Genomic DNA, 19,693 nt, shown 5'->3' on the forward strand with positions numbered 1-19,693 from the left:
CGCGCTTCTGACCGGGCTGGGCAGCAGCCGCAGCAACTGTTCGGGGTCAGAGGAGCGAGCATGCACCCAGAGGCCTCGGAGCCCGCGGAGGACGCGGCGGCCGAGCTGGACCGCGAGCAGGAGCCGGGCGTGGAGGAGTCCGCGGGTGACCACCGGGACGCGGGCCCAGGGGCCCGCAAAGAAGGTGCCGAACGCCGCCCAGGGAGGGCCGGGGACGATGGGCCAGCTCCCAGCACCACCTACCCGGTCTTCAGCCCGCGAGAGCAATAATAATAATAATAATAATAATAGTAATAATGGCAGTCAATGCGTTAAAGGAGACGTGCCAAGCGCCTTCTCACTTGAGCCGGACACATGCCCTCTGCATCCTCCATGGGTTTCATACAGATGAAGAAGCCAACTTGCTTTAAATGATTGCCCTCAGCTAGTCAATGGCAGTGTGACTCCCTTGCCCAAACCCTTACTCAACACATATTCTCCTCCCTCCCAAGTTTGGTTTTGAATGTCTCCTTTTATCGCTATCACCCTGTAAGATGAAAGGCTGTCTCCCCTTCTAGACAGTGAGCGGACATCAGGGCATCCCATTCTGATAGAATCTGAACGTTCTCTCTGGGAATGGGCTGGTTTGACCCTAGTGAAAATTTTCACTGACTACTAGATAAACTAGTTAATTTGTGTTTTTTTTTTTTAACCCAATCAACAAATGCATCTTGAGCACCAGCTTTCCAGACAAACACCATAGGAGGAGCTATAGGAAGTTAATATTGCTCACTGGACAGTCCCAGGCTTCCCAGTCACTCACGTTGCAGCTGTCCAGCGTCCAGCTTTGTGGTCTTTGGCCTAGAGCTGATGTCACTGAGCTTCAGCCTCTTCATCTTTAAACAGGGACAATTATACCAAGATACACAGAAATAAGTGTAATTTAAGTTTCTGGCATATATGAGGCCTTTATAATCAGTCAATTATACATTGAGCACCTATTCCTTATTCCACAAACATGGATCCAGTGCCTCCTTTGGGAGTACCAGTGAGGAATCAGTGCGGATAAGAGTCTCCCCACATACAGGGATCCACAGAACGCAGAGAATGACAGCCAGCAGCCCTTATAACACCTACATTTCAATTGGCCAATTTATATTGCTATTTTAAAAGAAAGTGTATTTGAATATGCTTAGGTCCTTTATACCAAAGGAATTCTCACCATTTTTATTTTCATGAGGTTTTTTTTTTAGAGTTTTTTTTAAAACACAAAAGAACAGAGAACATTATAACAAATATCCACTATTACCACCAAAAACTGAAAATGATTAACATCTTGTCATATTTACATGCAGTCTTTTCTTTTTTGGATAAGGACATCACATTTCACTTAAAGTCAATGTTCCTTTCCCACCCCCCTTCCTGATCCCATTCTCTTTCTATCTTTTCCAGAATTTTCTATAGTTTCTTCCAATTCCTTCTCTACACGTGTGTCCTTAAACAATGCATAGTATTGGTTTGCATGTTTTTAATTTATATAAATGGAACCCTATGCTTTTTATGAAACTTGATTTTTTCAACTCCATATGTGTTTCTGAGAATAATCCATACTGATTGAGATAGCCCTTGGTGCATTCCTTTCAAAGACAGAAGAGTAATTCATGATTATATATAACCATCCCCCTCTGTGTAGATATTTATGTGTTTAACAGATTTTGGCCGTTACAAACAATGCAAAAACAAATATCTTTGTACAATTTCTAAGCCCGCCCATACATTTTCTATAGAGAACCAAATTAGAAGTGAAATTTACATAGTATGTACGTGTGTGTCAAAAATTGGACATTTTTTGACATTTGGACATTTTTGATGGTTTCAAACCAAAAGTAGACAATTATTAATCAGGTTGAAATAGGGGGAATTTTTTTGTACATCTCCTGACCTTTATAAACTGGATCTCTTTTATTTTGCAGAAATTAATGATCCTAAGGAAATATGCATGGGTGTTTCTGACACTGCCTACCAAAACCAGCAGAAACAGAATGGTGATAGTGCATCAGACAGCCAATTAACACAACCAAGAGAGGACAGGGATGATCGGGGCCCCAGGTATGGGCAAGCTGCCAGTTAGTGCACTTCTGCCAAGTAGAGTGCATGGTGTGATCGATCACCCTTTATATGGGAAGTGGAGGCTCATGGAGACTGAATAGCCCACCTGATGCCTGAAAATTATAAGCAGCTGACTCAGGCTGGCACTACTTCTGTAGCACAACTAATAGCCCATGCTATTAAACTTTAATGTCAGACCTCGAGAGAGAACATCTGTGGGTCTTGATGACACTGTTAAAAGTATTTTTATTAGGACATGCATTGCAGTATTTAAGAATGCTGAAAGTAAACAATATTGGATGAGTCCCTGATTCTAGACCAAAAAGATGGGGAGGAAGCAAGGTGAGGCAGGGGGAAGAGGAGGAGGAAGAGGACTTAAAATAAGTATCAGGCATACAGGACTTAGAATTATAGGCTGGATTAGTAAAGAACTTTTGGAATAAATTATGGCTGATAAATTGAAATTTCTTGTCCACCTTTTTCATTTTAACAGAATGACTAAACATTTCCTGCAGAAACTCTGCAAGCAACACAAGCTTTACATCACCCCAGAGTTGAATGATACTCTGTATTTGCACTTCAAAGGTAAGGCTTGCAAGGAGATACTTAACCTTTGGCAAAAACGTATCAACAGTTAGTTGCAAAAGGATCAACACAGTGCTCAGACTTGAGTAGGAATCTCTTGAGTTTAGTGGAGATTTATGTGAAAACAAGCAGAAGTCTTCACCAGTGAGAATTTATAAAGGGGACACTGGCTACATGAACACAATATATGTTTTGAAAACAGAAAGCCAGTTTGTAAATACCTGGGCTTGGGAGGGGTGCCTTGGGAAGGACTGAAGATTGATGCAGAAAACAAAGGAAGAGGATCTTTGGCTGCCTCTCAGAAGGAAAAGGTATGAACAGAGCCTCCCTAGGTCTCGGGCTTGGTGTCCAGAATCACATCTAAATCTGAATTCAGGTCCTCAGGCAGGGCTCTTCCTAGCAGGAAGGAAGAGAAAACAGGGCTTCCAGTGAGTGCTGAGTTTGGGGTGGCACCTGCTGCAGCCGTCAGGGATCTGTTCATCTCATTTGGTAACTATTCACTGAGTGTCTTGTGCCTTCTGCCGCCCATGTTCAGTGCTGGGGATACAGAAATAGGTGTGGCAAAGATGGTTCAGGCATCCAGGGGGGTGGAGAGGCCACTGGGAAGAAGGTGCCATGCCAGGAAGGCACACAGTGGCCCAAGCAGCACAAACGCCGTGGTTGTTGGATTGACTCCTAACTGGTCACCTCGCCTCCACTTTTGCCGCAGTCTTGGCTGGGCACAGAATCACGAGCCACTCAAGCAGGAACAAAACTTTATTTTGAAAAAGCCGCCAATACTCTGTAGGCGCTGGCAAGCCAAACCCGGTCCTCCCACGCGGGCCTCCACCGGAACCGCGCGTTCTCCGGAACCGGGGGTCCCCCGGACCTCCCCCAGAATTCCCTCCTACTATCCTTCCCCAACCAATGGGAACTCTCCATGAGTCCCGTAACATGAATCCGGTAGCAGGCCAAGGTGAACAGCGGGAGTCCAATTTCCATATGAATGTAAATCTTAACATAATCATCTCAGTGGCTAGCTGGCGTCACTTTACAACCAAAGGTGCCATACATCGTATATTTGCTTGTGGCTCCTAGCATCTGCCCCCTTCTGTTTAATTAAGCAACAAGCAATGTGGCTAGGGACCATGCCTGGTAGGTTGTCCAATTTAACATATGGTTCTTACCCGTCATGGGAGAACTGACATTTAGGCGTCAGCTTCCTGTCTTAGGTTGAATCCACTGTAATCAGATCAACCCGTCACTGACTACCGGTCCAGCATTCAGCCATGCTTGTGGATAGGCCTATGCACCAGTGGGGGGGTGAGGTTCTTGCCTCACCTCTGTTGGCCCCCAAATTTAGCCTTGGTGCCAGTGGGGGGGTGAGGTTCTTTGTCTCACCTCTGTTGGCCCCCAAATTTTAGACCATCACTAGTAGAAGGGAGGAGGATACAGAAATGCCACGACACCAAGCCAATTGATGGCTCCTTTGGAAAAATTGCGTCACTGGTGACACCATCAGCAAAGATATGCCAGTATTACCACAATAAACATGGGGTGAGCTGGCAAGGAAATTGCATCACTGGTGACACCATCAGCAAAGATATGCCAGCAGTACCACAATTCGGTGCACCAGATGATATTTCACAATGTATGCAACTGATATATAGTCCAGGCAAGTTCTGCAAGCAGTTCAAATTGGAGGAGTCTATCAATATGTCCATTTCCTCCCAAAGTAAATCAAGTCCTTGATTGAGCATTACTTGTTGAGTTATATTCATTGATGCATCAGTTTATACAGTTTACTGTGATAGCTATCATAGAAGCTGTAGTTTGGTTTTATCTCAGTCTTCACCGGAATTGGGATGGAGATGGAAATTCTGGCAATGATGCTAAAGAGACATTATCCTGAACAGAATTATTAAATATAATGAAAAGGAAAGGTGAAAGTAAACAAACAGATCTGTTAAACTCCTTTAAAAACAATCCTTAACAGCTGTTTACCTAATTTAAATTAAACCATATAAATCACGTGAATAAAGAAAAAATTCTGATCCATTTTTTCATGAGCGCTCCTCATATAAGAAATATGGACATACACACATACAGACATACAACACAAAACAGAAGTGTGCACACAACATACAACACATAAGACAATAGTAAATAAAGGCCTTGTAACTATACCTAGGTGAAATCTCCATTGCAATGTTTAAAAACTCCACAGTCAAAAAAATAAAACACAGTCAAAAAATAAAACTGATCAGAAAAACATTAACCTAGGTTTGTATGAGCTCAAAATTAAAATAGAACTTTATGATGTGGGAAAAATGCAATAATAAAATAGATATTGAAAAAAAAAACACCTTGGTTAATCACTGTCGCAGATGTAAGAATAGCCAAGCTGGAGCTCTGGATGTCAGCTGTTATGGATTTGAGTCAAATCATCTTCTTTTTCTGTAGAAATTGTTTTAGTTAATCTCTCTGGAATCCAAATCGGTTGCTGTTCATCCTGTGGGAAAACACAGATAGCGCCCCGATTCCAGACTATCACTGGATCCGGGCCTTTCCATTGTCCTGTTAGAATATCTTTCCAAAGTACCTTAGGCTTATGTACATTTTTTGGGTACAAATGTCTTTCCGCAGCACTAAGTCCCGATGAATCCAAATTTAAAAAGTTTAGAGTAAAAAGGGTTATTTTAAGTTTATCTTTGGGGGATATATACCCCTTTCCAATTCCCTCCTTTTGTTTTAATAAGTACATTTTAATAGTTTGATGAGCTCTTTCAACTATGCCTTGTCCTTGTGGATTGTATGGAATTCCTGTTATGTGAGTAATGCCAAATGATGAGCAAAATTGTTTAAAAGAGGTGGAAGTATAACCAGGACCATTGTCCGTTTTTAACTGTTTTGGAACGCCCACAGTGGCAAAATTTTGTAAGCAATGAGCTATAACATCTTTAGTTTTTTCTCCGGCATGAAGGGAGCCCATCAAAAATCCGGAAGAGGTATCAACTGTAACATGTAAATATTTTAATTTTCCAAATTCTGGCAAGTGTGTGACGTCCATCTGCCAAATATGGTTAGGTATCAGTCCTCTAGGATTGACTCCAAGATTAACTTGTGGTAAAAATATCACACAATTTTGACATTGTTTTATTATATGTCTGGCTTGTTCTTTAGTTATTTTAAAACGTTTTTGTAAAGTATTAGCATTGACATGGAACCTTTTATGAAAATTTATAGCTTCTTCTATTGTGGAGAAAATATGTATGTCATGTGTAGATTTATCTGCTAGTTCATTGCCCATACTAAGGGCTCCAGGCAATCCTGTATGTGCCCTGATATGACCTATAAAGAATGGATCTTTTCGGTCCCAGATTAGACTTTGTATAGCAGAAAACAAAGAGAAAACAGTAGAAGAAGGTGAAATCCTACCAGCATCTTCAAGGGATACTATAGCATTAACTACATATTGACTATCAGAAAATAAATTAAATACAGAATCTTTAAACATCATAAAAGCTTGTAATACTGCATTAAGCTCTACCTTTTGAGCTGATTGCTTGGGTACTAAAAATGTAAAAGTTTGATCAGGAGTAACTACTGCTGCTGTACCATTGTTTGACCCATCAGTGAATATATTTGGAGCATTTATGATAGGGGTTTTTCTTGTCATTTTTGGAAAAACTACAGGATGCTTAGACCAAAAAGACAACAAAGGATTAGATGGTAAGTGATTATCAAATGAAACACTAGTTTTACACATGATTATTGCTCCTAGCACACTTTTGCCCCTGCCTCCAAAATTCTCCAGCCAGCATCTAAGTGCAGCAGTGGAAGAGATGACGTGGGAGGCCAGGTCCCAGGGGACCGATACTGGGAGATGGGAAGAAGATCCAGTACTTTAGGTCAATTAGAAAGAATCAGAGAGGCAGCGGAACAGGCAGAGAGAGGAGCCTACACTAGTTGCCTACCATTGCGTGACAAATCACTCTGACACTTAGCAAATCTGAAAACAAATTCATGGGCTAGGGATACGCCCTGTGGTACAGTGCTCACCTAGCATGTGTGAGCCCCCAGGTTCAAAACTCAGCACTGCAAAAAAATAAATACATACAAAAATCAAATTGCCATCTCACACTATTTCTGAAGCCAGAAGCCAAGGAATAGTTAGTTAGTGGTTCTGCTCAGGGTCACCCAGGAAGGCTGTGGCAGAGCTGGTAGCCAGGCCTCAACTGTCTGGGGATGCAGAACCCACATCCTGGCTGTGAGCCTCAGGCCTTCCCTAGCTTTTGGGGAGACCTCAATTACTCACTCCAGGGCCTCTGGACAGAAGCTGGCTTCCCCCAAAGCTGGGTACCCAAGAGAGCACAAGGCCAGGATGTAAGCCCCAGGTCTGGAAGTGCCACCTCATCTGCTCTCAACCCTGCTCTGACTGCACCATAACACACAGGTGTGAAGGCCAGGAGGTGGCGATCCATGGCCATGGCGTGCGGAGTGGCCCAGAGGCCTCGGAAACAGCTGCAAAATGGCAGGCAGGGCCACCAGGTCAGACCTCAGACTGGTCAGGACTAAGAGGACTGACAATGGGACTGAGCAATCAGGATGTCACTGGGACCTTGGCAGCTGGTGGTACAGATGGCAGACAGAAGGAACAGGAATGAATTGGAGACTGACCTGAAGTGCAAGGAAGTCTTTCCCGTGATGGGGGGGGGGGGGACGGGGTTAGAGCCGGAGAGCGGGCAAGAGAGATGTGGCTCATAAAACCACTGATGGCCTAGCTCTGGGCTTGGCTGAATGGCCTGCCCAGAGCTCTTCTCTGCAGGGGGGGGGGGGGGGTGTCTCTCGTCCTTCCTTGGCCCATCTTCCTCGGTGCTAGTCCATTTTCCGGGCAGGTTCACCTCTGACCCCAGGCACTGCAGCTTCGAGGGGAAGATGGCTGCTGCGTACTCGGCTCCACCAGCACTAGGCTCTCCCCACAGGCTGGCAATTCTGTCCAGTGAAGCCAGAAAACCTCCCCAGACTCATCAGAGGTAGTCCCACTTGGCTAAGTGTGGCCATCTCCAAATGAATCACTGTGACTGGCCAGCCACCTAGGGAGCCATCGGGTGGTCTTAGCAGGGGATGGTTCTCCGAGAAAGCTGCAACAGGAGGAAGATGGGTAGATGTCTTGGCTGCCATGGAGGCTGAAAGTCCAAGGTCAAGGCTCTGCCAAATTTGACGTCTTCCGCTGAGGGCTGCTTTCCGGCTCATAGACGGCGCCTCTGTGTCCTCACATAGTGGAAAGGGTGAGGAAGTTCTGTGGGGCCTCTGTGATAATGACACTGATCCCATTCCTGAGGGCTCCACCCCCATGACTAATCCCCCCCATAGGCCCCACCTCCCAACACCATCACACTGGAGGTGGGGGGGGGGTCTCAGCATAGGACTTTTTTTTTCCATTCCTTTCCTTTTTTCGGGGGGGGGGGATTGAACCCAGGGGCAGTTAACCACCAAGTCACATTTTCAGTCCTTTTTAATTTTTAATTTTGAGACAGGGCCTCTCTAAGTTGCTTAGGCTCTCTCTAAGTTGCTAAGGCTGACTTAGAACTTGCAATCCTCCTGCCTCAGCCTCCCACGTCACTGGGATTACAGGCATGTGTCATTGCGCCCAACGTATGATTTTTGAGGGGGCGCTAACATTCAGTCCATAATCGTAGGCAAAAACCAGGGTACTGTAACCTTTGCCCCTGTGTATATAGGAGTGTACTAGACACCCCGTCCCCCTCGCCAGGGTTTGACCGCATCGAGAACCTGCAGGAGTACACGGGCCTGCGCTGTCTCTGGCTGGAGTGCAATGGGATACAGAAGATCGAGAACCTGGAGGCGCAAACAGAACTGCGTTGCCTCTTCTTGCAAGTGAATCTACTTCATAAGATTGAGAACCTGGAGCCTCTGCAGAAACTGGATGCTCTTAACCTGAGCAACAATTACATCAAGACCATCGAGAACCTCTGTAAGCATCAGCCAGCGGCCTTCTTGGTCACGTGTCCTCCACTTTCCCCTGGGGAGCTCTGACTCTGTCATGGAGGGGAGGGTTTGGAGCCTCTTGTTCACTTGCACGGCCTCCCTTGCAGCCTGCCTTCCCGTGCTGAACACACTGCAGATGGCCCACAACCACCTGGAGACCGTGGAGGACATTCAGCACCTGAGGGACTGCGCAAAGCTTTGCGTCCTTGACCTTTCCCATAATAGACTGAGGGACCCGGAGATCCTGGGCATCCTGGAGAGCATGCCTGACCTGGTGAGAACCAGAGGAAGCACAATTAAGGCAACTTGTGTCAGTTTATGTTCTTTAAATAGTAAATCCTATGTCTTCCCCCCACCCTTTTCCCCCTCCCTTCCTCTGTCTCCCTCCCCCTCCCTCCCTCTGGCCCTCCCCCTTCCTCCCTCCCTCCCTCCTTCCTTCCTTCATTCTTTGTTCTTCCACACTTCTTCCTCTTTGTGTTTTTAGCTAGAATATCTAATGCCAGATGACGATTACTATTTCACCATGACATTTTAGTGTGAACCTCTGACAGGGACTTGTAAAAAGCACAATCATAACACTACTACTGTATTTAAAGTATCATAACCGCTACCTTAGTACCCAGTTCGTGTTCAGTATTCCCCATTTGTCTCAGAAACATGCTCTGATGGCTGGGTCCAAGCCAGACTCAGACACGATCTCGGGTTCTTGGTTGGTCTCTTGGGCTCTGTGACAGTTCTCCTCCCGTTTCCACCCTCCCATCCATTGGCCAGAGCAATGGCGCTCTTTGCCTGGCAGTCTCCCTGTTCTGGGGTGGCTGGCGGCACCTCATGGTGTCATTGAACCCGCTCTGCTGTCCCCGGTAGTCCCTGTGGAATGAAGATGCAGTCACAGACTCGATGAGTCCAGGCTCCTTTCAGTGAGCCCTGTCCTTGTACCGCCTGGCTCCAGGCCCCGGGCCTTCTTGCCTCTCTTCTCCTAAATTCAGGATCGGGCACTGGGAGGCTGTCAGCCACTCCAGCCACTGTGACGCTCAACATCAGTCTCTCTCTCTGCTGTTCTGGCAGCCATTGATGAGCATTGCCTGGGTGAGCGTGTCACTGGGAGTCACACAGTGGCCATTTCTAATTCTTTATTCCTTCTGGGTCGCTCAGGTGGGATGCGTCTACAGAGTCCTTTCACACCCCCGTAGTGGGCCATTCATACAGAATCGGTCAGGATGAATGTTTGCATCTTTCCTGTTTGTGATAATTTTCGGCAATATCAGCCGAGACCCTAGCAGTCTCTCACCGTGACACTGAAAGCTTTTCCTTCTTCAGCTCGTGGATTTGTATGTGTAGCGTTTGATATGATTTCACCTTTCCTATCCTTTCAATGTTGGTGTCCTAGTTTCCCAGCCTTCAGCCTTAGAACCTCTCCAGTGGGTTCCTGTGTCCTTTCAACTTGGCTCTAGCCACCCTGGACAGCTATCTTAGTGTCAAGGGCACCTGTGTTAAACATGAACGCTCGCAGGAAAAACCCTGGAGTCCTTTCTTGACTGCTTAGGGCAAGGAGAAGTAGTGGAGAGGGAGTCACTGTAAAAGAAAGTGTAAGCAAATCCTACCTAGTTCAGGGGCCATCCGCAGAGTGGACTGTCAGGAAAGATTAGTTTTAAATGGCCTGCGAATGGTGAGAATATAAAGCTATATTATTTTCCCCCTCAGTCTGTGTCAGAGTTTGGATCTTGAATGTCCCCAAAGGACCAAGTGTTGAAGAGCTGGCACTATCGGGAGACTTGGCACCTTTAGGAGTGGGGCCTAGTGAGAGGAAATTAGGTCATGGGGGGGGGGCATGTCTTTGAAGGAGACATGGGACCTGGCCCTCCCCTCTTTGCATTCTGGAGCTGGCCATTCATTCCGTGCTGTGAGCAGCTCCACCAACCTGTGCACCCTCCCTGATGCACGGTGCTGCCACAGGCCCAAAGTACAGGGCCACACAACTCAGCCTGAACCCTCTGAAACTGAGCCCAAGTGAACGTTCCTCTTCTAAGTCGTTTATCTCAGGTATTTTGTCCCAGAGGCAGAAAGCTGACTAACTCAGGCTGCCATGATGAAGTACAGACTGGGGGGCTCACACAACAGAAATTTATTTTCTCACAATCCTAAAGACTGAAAATCCAAGACGAAGCGTTGCCTTCATTCTGAGGCCTGTCCTGGGCTTGCAGATGGAGGCCTCTGCCCTGTGTCCCTCTGCTGTATGCTGTCTGCATCTGGGTCTCTCCTCCCAAGGATGCCAGTTGGGTTGGGTTAGGGCCCATCCTAACAGCCTCCTTCTAACTTACTGCATCTTTAAAAATCCTGTCTCCAAATGCTGTCACATTCTGGGGCACAGGGGTGAGGACTCTGCTGGGTTTCTTTGAGGGGAGGAACCCAATTCACCCATAACAAAAGCAGTCACCTTATAGTTGTTTGTACTTGCATTAAGTCCCACCCCACTATGCTCCTGTTTATTGCCTGTCCCTGGCTACTTCTCCTGTCACTGTGCCCTGTGGAGGGTAAGTCCTCGACAAGGTAGTGAAGAGGCTCGGGAATAGAGTTTGGGAAAAGCTGAACTAACTGGTTTATAACATATTTATCTTCAGTGACACAAACACTCTAGATATGAAAGATGTGAATGAGTTTAGGCAAACAGATGTCGAAATGGTTCACAGCGGGTCACCTTCACATTCACCTTCCTGAGCGGCTCGGGCAGGAGGGAGGCGAGAGCGTTAGAAGACAGGGCAGGACGCCCACTGGCCTGGCTGGACTTTCCTCTTTCCTCTGCAAGTCTGCAGGAGAGGGTCTCATGGTGGCAGTCTGCAGTGGGCCAGGGCAGCGTCCACCCTCCCCATCACTGCCTCTTGTCTGGCTGCTGTGACCTGCAGGTCCTGGCCAAGAAGGGAGAGAATCAGTCAGTCCGAAATGCGCTTCGGTCAGAAATCGGGTAGAAAAACTGATGTCATCGCCACACTTGGAAAGGGCCGCAGGAAGTGTTTTCCCTGGAAGGACGGCAAGGTCTGAGCTCTGGAGTTAGAAGTATGGGCTGGTTGGCCAGTGTAGTGGCCACACCTGTAATCCCAGAGCTTGGGAGGCTGAGACAGGAGGATTGCAAGTTCAAAGCCAGACTCAGCAAAAAAGCAAGGTGCTAAGCAACTCAGTGAGACCCTGTCCCTAAATAAAATATAAAATAGGCCTGGGGTGTGGTTCAGTGGTCGAGTGCCCCTTAGTTCAATCCCACGTACCTGCTGCTTAGTTACCTGAACATATCTGATGACAAAAAGCAATAAAACCTTCCAGTGTCACCAATCAGTGCCCCAGGGTGTGGGCTGACACTTCTCTTTTGCTCAACAAAATAGATTGAACTGAGTTATTCTTAATGCACAGCCCATATAAAGTAATCAGATCTTTGTAAACCATCCAGTTTGATTTGGCTTGTTTGCTTTGCAGCGTGTGCTGAATTTGATGGGAAACCCAGTTATCAAGCACATTCCAAATTATCGAAAGACAGTCACTGTTCGCCTGAAGCACCTGACCTACCTGGATGACAGACCAGTTTTTCCAAAGGACAGGTAAGAAGAGAGAAGCCTTTGGGAGCCTTGAAATATTTCATTGTTGATTGTACCAAGTATTAGACTTTTAAAATCTCTCGCATCACATTTCCATGCGTTTTCACACATCACTGAATACTCTTCAGATAGGGTTAAAGGCGATATAACTGCCCGCAAGGGGAATCTGAGCACTTATTCGTAGGTTCTTATGTTCCTTTGATAAATATCCCTGCAGACCAGTTGTCTACCTCATTGCTTGGACTTCTTGGTTATCGTTTGGTTGGAATTTTAGTAATATCACTAAAATAAAAAAAATCTTTAAGAATGTTTTTGGCAGTGCTGCGATGGAATCCAGCTAGGCGAGCCCCACTTGAGAGACAGCCAGCCGGATCCCTGAATTAAAACATGGGGTCCGACACTTGAAAAGCTCTTGCAAAATAGTTTGTTATCCAGGAAGTTGGTACCAGTTACAACCTCCCACACAAGGGTGCCCTCTTGTGTCGCACACTCTGGGCTTAGATGAACGTGCCAGGTCATGCGTCCCCGTCATCGTGGTATGCCTAACCCCCCCGTACCTGCTCCTCCTGCTGCCTCTCCACTCCCACACTGTCCCGGTTTGCCTCCTCTGGATGCCGTGGAGGTGGAGCTGCTCAGCTCGTAGCCTTGGGGACTGACGGGGGCGGGGGTGTAGCACTGGGCACTGAACCCAGGAATGCTCTACTGCTGAGCTACATCCCAGCTTTTTTTACTTTTTATTTTGAGAAAGGATCTCAAAAAGTTGCTGAGACTCAAATCTTGTGATCCCCCTGCCTCAGCTTCCCAAGTGTTTGGGATCCCAGGTGCATGCCACTCCACCCAGCTCACTAGCAATGGATGTAAGCTGCTCGCATGACTTTTTGTGTTTTTTTTTTTTTTTTTTTTTTTGTACTGGGGACTGAACTCAGGGGCACTTGACCACTGAGCCACGTCCACAGCCCTTCTTTGTATTTTATTTAGAGACAGGGTCTCTCTGAGTTGCTTAGTGCCTCCCTTTTTGCTGAGGCTGGCTTTGAACTCAGGATCCTCCTGCCTCAGTCTTCTGAGCCACTGGGATTTCAGGCATGCAATGTGTCTTGATAACTTATTTCTTTTGATCTTTGAGTAACATTTCATTGTCTAGATGTACCAGAACTTGTATATTCACATATTAAAGGATATCTAGGCTGCTTCAAATTTTTGCAACTAGAATAAAACTGCCGTAAACATTCATATTCGAGCTTTCATATGGATATGACCTTCGACTTGGTTGTCTTCTGTGCCCTTCGTTTTCATTTTGAAGAAGATGAGCAGGTTGGGTCAGACAGTATGTGTTTGGAATTTACCTTCAGCCTCCCTTTTCTGTCCCGCTGTTGTCCTGGCTCAGGGCCTGCGCGGAGGCCTGGGCCCGGGGAGGGTACGCGGCTGAGAAGGAGGAGAGGCAGCTGTGGGAGAGCAGGGAGCGGAAGAAGATCGAGGACAGCCTGGAGGCCTTGGCCATGATCAAGCAGCGGGCTGAGGAGAGGAGACGAGAGAAAGAAGGTCAGGAGAGAGCTGGGGGTTCCAGGGAGGATGCTGTTGGACGGGGCACAGGGGGGCGTCCCACTGAGACCTCAGTCTCGGGGACTTTGCAGCCATCATTCGTGTGCAGTGAGAAGGCAACAGCCGCGTGGTTTCAAACCACTTTTGTTGATTAAAACACAACTTCTTAAATAATCTCAGTTTTTCAAAATAAATGATTAGTCTTCTTTGGCTACTGTGGAGTGGGAGAAAATGACGTTCCTCTGCCTGTGGGAGAGGGGACAGGGGACTGGACATGCCATGGGAACACCTGCAAGTCTGGCTAGAAAGGAGCAGGTCTCCCCAGACCCACCAGCCCCTGACACCAGGGCTCCGTCCACTCATCCAGTCCCCTCACTGAACTGGAGCTAGGATGGGCTCTGGGGCACTGTCCCTACACGACCGACTTCAGGTGACAATGCCACTGCAGGTGACAGTCACGGTCCCAGGTTTGTCACCTGCACTTCCGACCAACCAGCTATGACATCGGGTTCCCCAGCCCTCCATCTCTGGCTCAGTGACTTGCTGGGGTGCTCCCAGACCCAGAGACCCTTCTCACCTTCCAGGGCTTTGCGCTCGAGAGGCTGATGACAGGGCATAGGTGAGCCAGGGGGTGGAGATGCACAGGGCAGCGTGTGTGTGAAGGGACAGGAGCCTCCTCAGCGGACCACCCTCCTGACACCATGTCCCAGAGACCTAGGAGCTGTCTGAACCCCACAGCTCAGGGACTAGCAGAGGCCTCGCCACACGGGCATGATCTAACTGCACTTCCAGGCTGTCTCCCCTCTAGAGCAGGGGTGGGTGGGGCTGAACTTTCCAAGCTTGTCGGGGTAGCTTGGTCTTTCTGGTGACCAGCCCTCATCTGGGAAGCCACCAAGAGTTACTTTGTCTGACAAAAGACCTCTTATTGAAATCACAAGGTCTTAGAAGCTCTGGGTCAGGATCTAGGGTCAAAGACCACACATCAGAACCAAAGTCTCTCCCAGCAGCCTACGGACAAGGGCCGAATGTGTGCCTTTCTGATGAGTTCAAAGGTGCCACCACACAGCAGCAGAAAATCAGTGGCCAGCACAAACTGTCCTTATTAGGGTTCAAGTCAGAAGTCTGAGTGGGCTGAAATCAGGGGCCTCAGGATGACGGTCCCTCTGGAGGCTCCAGTTCTAGCATCAGAGCCGAGCATCTCTGGGCCACTATTCTGTCTACCACAAACCCGTAGCACAAAACAAACATTAATTCCACCTGCATTCACCTCGGAGCAAGCAGCGCGGCCTTGCAAAGGCATCGGCTTAGGAACCGGCTTAGACACCGGCTTGGCCCCCGGGTGCACGCAGGCTCTCAGGGCACTAGTAGAATCAGAGTCAGATGATCTTGATTTTTTTTTAATTGTTGAAGTGGCCTTTAGGGTAGATGCCACACCTCAAGGGGCCATTGTGGTTCTTTTGTTGTTGTACATGGACACAATATCTTTTATTTATTTACTTACTTTTATGTGGTGCTGAGGATCAAACCCAGGGCCTGACACGTGCTAGGCGAGCGCTCTGCCAAGGAGCCCCAACCCCAGCCTCCCCCCACTGGTAATTCTTAAGAGCACCCACTCCTCTCCGCTGCTCCTGCTCCAGAGCTCCCAGACCCCTTTGTCCTCCAGGCACGTCTAAGTCTACCTCTTCCTTCCCCGTTTAGGGGAGAAGCCATCTCCAGACGGTGGGGACAGAAAGGAGGAGGCTCCACTGGACGGAGAAACACAACAGAAAATGGAGTTATTTGTGAAAGAAAGCTTCGAGGCCAAGGATGAGCTGTTCCCGGAGAAGCCGAGTGGAGGAGAGGGGTGGCCTGCAGAGGGGATGGAAGCCGAGGAGCCAGTGGGGAGCCTTCCCGTGCAGGCCCCGGCACCCCCAGGAGCAGCCAGGGGAGGTAAGGCGCTGCGGCCTCTGCCCTGCTGGGCGTGGCTGCCTCCTGCATGCTGCTTCTAGAAGGCCGGGTTGCAGTGGCCTCTTCTCTAGAGGAGCAGCACTGGGTGGAAATGCAGCGGCCATCACAAGAGGAGGCACATTACAAACGCAAAAGGCAACAGGTGACACCGTTCACCACAGGTGACGCTATTCCCAGTGCTTCATCCAACCCAGCATGTCTGGAAATGCACATACGGCTCTCCATGAGATGTTGCACACAGCTTTGTGGACAAGGTCATCAAATCCAGTGTGTGGGTGGCACTGCATGCCTCGACGGGGGTGCTGAGTTTTCAGTGGCCGAAGGGAAACGGGTCCTACCAGAACAACACAGCATTTTATCCGACTTCCCCTTTAATTTTTCAATTAAAGTTGATTAAAAGTAAAGCAGTAAAATAAAATGAAAACCCACCCTGGCCACATTCTGAGTACTCATAGCCATATGTGCTGTGGCCAGGGACAGTCCCACCCAGACTTCCCCTTGGCCCCTCTGGATGAGCCACCCTGGCACACTCCCAGTCTCTAGGGTGGGGATATGGGCAGCGGCCTGAGCAGGATGTGAGGCCTCTCTAAAAATGTTTTGTAGTTTGTCAATAGATCTTTTACTTTTATTTATTTATTTGTTTATTTATATGTGATGTCGAGGATCGAATCCAGGGCCTCACACAGGCTAGGCGAGCGCTCTGCCACCGAGGGCCGCCCCCCCCCCCCCCCCCCCGTCTCCCTACTGTGTACCCGCCCAGCTGCCTTTCCAGTCTCTGTTCCTTCTACATCACGTCCCAGCTGGTCCTTGCCCCCAAGGGACAGCAGCATGCTGTCCTCTCTCAGCTAGGGGACATAACCCTGGCCGTGGCTGTAGATTCTGTGGCTTTGGTCACAGGTGCTGGCCCCTTGCACCCAAGGAGGGTTTCTGTCCTTCTACCTTCACCTGGGGTTGGCCGTCTGACCACTGGGTATGAACCAAGCCAGGGCTAATGGCTGCCCCCTCGTTCCCCAGAGTCAGCCTCCCAGGTGGCAGAGACTGCAGGTGTGTTGGTGATGGAACTCAGTGGGCCTGGAACTGAAGCTTCAGCCACCACGAAGCCAGAGGCCCAGGAGAAGTTCTTCATGGATGTACGTGGAGCGCTTTGCCGTGGGCAGTGGGGCGCACAGTTGGTAAAGCGGGGTGAAGCCCAGCTCGTGGGCCTTGTGACTTAGCGTGGTCCTTGGTAGCAGGTGTAGCACGTCCAGAAACTCAGAAGGGCCCCCCGCCAGAACTGCCGCCCAACAAGGCCTGTAGAATGACTGCCACCAGGAGATGCACACCCAGGCACTCAGGCTGGGGCCACGCTGGCCCCACGGCCCCTTGAATTGTAGCTGTCAAACTCCACCAAAGGGGTCCCCTGCAGAGCGGCGCTATCCAGCCAGCCTTGGAATTCCACTCTGACCGTTGGGGCCCTCAGTCCTCCTGTCTGTGCCCAGGGAGCCCCTCCTGCTCTCACTGGCTCTTCCCTGCACCTGTTACCTGCTGGCCTGTCACCGTCCTCTTGGGCTGGTGTGGTGCATGCTGGATGGCTGCCTGGCATGCCCCACCGGAAGCTCCTCCCATGTGGGTGACGTGAAAGGGGATCCCGGGGGCGCACACTGCCACATGACCAAGAACTAAGGGGGAAGAGCTGGGGTGGGGTCAGTCCAGCTGTGGACATCAGTGCCACAACTTGCCCGAGACCCCGCCTTTGCCCCCCTGCCCACTCCCTTGTTAAACTCCCAACGGGTGCTCCTTTTCTTGTGCCCAAATTTCAAAATTTCACAACTCTAATTAATTAGAGTTAAACTAATCATAGTCAATATTCTCAGTGAGCTTCTAAGTTTTCCAGACCGATATATATAATAAGAAAAAAATTAGCCAATTTCTAATATTTGAGAGCTGACAGTATACAGAACTTCAACATCAACAGCCGGTATTTATTGAGCTCTTACTCTATGCATGGCATGGGTCAAAGCATGATTTGTATTAATCGATTTAATATTTCCAATATCATCATCCCAAATTTACAGATGAGGAAATTGAGAAATGAGAGGTTAAGCCACTTTCCCAAAGCCACACAGCTAGGAAATGTGGCGTGGGAACACTAACCCAGGCAGTGTGTTCTCGAGTTCCTGCGTGGTCCCACACACTCTGCCCCCTCCCCCGCACACAGGTGGGTGTTGTGATGAAGATACAGACACAAGCACTCTCACCAGTTTAAGGGAGGGACTTGCATGCCACACAGGGCCCAAGGACTAATTTCTACAGAGGTACTTTCAACTTGGGTTCCATTGTTTCCTGAGAAGGTGGGGACATTCTTTAAGTGGCCATGTGCAAAGTCGACTTTTGTGATGAGACCTGGGCACCTGGCCTTGGCTTTGAGAGCGGCTGGGCAACCTCCCATTCCTTGGCTTGCTCAGAAGCAAGGCTTCACTTCCACTCTGTCTGCTTCTGTCTTGCCTTTGGGATGCTGGGAGCGTGGGCCTCCCTGGTGATGTGCAGCTCTTGGCTCTTTCAGGACCTGCCGGACCTGGAAGACGTGGAGGACACCGGCGCATCTCTGGAAGTCCAGGACAAGGTTGTCAGTACACACTTCTCCACAGTCAGAAAGTCCCGTGTTTGTGCCTGCCAGTGCCACAGCACGTCTATCCCCTGAAAGCCAGGTGTGCTCGTGCTGAAGCACTGGGCACCCAGGTCGCCTCCTTGCTGAAGGAAGCGCAGCTAGTGGTGGTTCCTGCTCGGTTTCCTTTGAGGTTTAATCACCAGCCACGGGACTTTCCTGCACGTGTTTTATTGCTCATGGTGGTGACCACACTGATGTAATTACCCGGAGCATTCTTCTGTCCGTGGTGCATTTCCACCTCCTGAACCTCCCTGATGGGGACAGCTGCAGATGGAGGGAAGGAAAAGGCAGCTCACGGGAGCACTGGATGAAGTGCCCTGTACAATTATCCCCAACTGACCCTGCCTTCCTCCCTCGGGCATTACTCGGAGCTCAAGGGTGCCAGACCTGGGCTACAAGGGAGGGAGGCATCAGAGGTCATCAAAGGTAACGGGCACGTGAGACTGCGGTTACCACCGGGTACTGATGTCCAGGAGTGAAGTCCCAGAGACTGGTGGACAAGGTTGGGCTCAGGAAGACACCAGGCAGGGCCAGCATGAGGCTGTCATTTAGGGGCCGTCTGGTGGGGGTGCAGTGTGGAGACCAGGCAGAGGGCTGGACAGGAGCGGGCACTGGCTGTGGTACTCAGCAGGAGCTGCTGACCCCGGAGGGTCCACTTGAGGCTCCAGTGTTCTTGTGGGTCTTCCTGCGCCATGGTGACCACTGCTGCCACTTGACTGTGGAGTGACTAGTGCAGAGTAAGTGTTCAGACACTCTTCTCTCAACAGGAAAGGTGCTCTCCAAAGATTGAGGCCATCTCGAGCTTAAGTGACGACGGTGACCCTGACCTGGACAATGTGTCCCCAGAGCTGGAGAGCAGGCCCACAGACACCCAGTCACACATATTTGCAGTCTCCAGAGATACCTCCAAGGAGGCCGAGACCCCTTTTACAAACATACTTAAGAAAGAAACTATAAAGGCCTTGGGAACCCCAAGTCAAGTCCCCGAGTCCCCAAGGGTGCTTATTCAGGAGATTAGTGGCCATGAGACCTCAAGCCAACAACTCGTGCCCTCCTGCTGGAGCGACACTGCTTCTGCTCCTTCCAGCGAGAGTGGAGACAGACACCTCCCCGCAGCCCCTCCACCAGGTAAGGCCACTGTGTTGCAGGTCCACAGCGCTGCTGGGCATGCTGAGCCGTGAAGGCTGGGTGGGCCCAGGGAGCTCGCCCTGGGAATCCCAGGTTCCTGGGAAGGGCCACAGGGACACACCAGGAAACCTCTGCAGATCACATCTCCAAGTCTGTGACTGAAGCTCTGCTGTGGGCATCACCTGGA

General features: G+C 49.2%; 1 protein-coding gene across 1 annotated transcript; it reads left to right on the forward strand.

Moving 5' to 3' along the window:
- Positions 1–60: 60 nt before the first annotated feature.
- On the forward strand, positions 61–19,684 carry DNAAF1 (dynein axonemal assembly factor 1; the record flags this gene model as incomplete). Its single annotated transcript, XM_081273570.1, is given in 12 exon segments — positions 61–184; positions 1,953–2,088; positions 2,582–2,673; positions 8,429–8,650; positions 8,772–8,938; positions 12,127–12,248; positions 13,630–13,784; positions 15,483–15,713; positions 16,746–16,861; positions 18,274–18,336; positions 19,146–19,546; positions 19,548–19,684. Coding segments are annotated over 12 exon segments (1,950 nt in total). The 3' UTR covers positions 19,669–19,684.
- Positions 19,685–19,693: the final 9 nt, after the last annotated feature.

This window comes from Spermophilus citellus, assembly GCF_964194105.1.
Source record: "Spermophilus citellus genome assembly, chromosome: 18".
NCBI classification, from domain to species: Eukaryota; Metazoa; Chordata; class Mammalia; order Rodentia; family Sciuridae; genus Spermophilus; species Spermophilus citellus.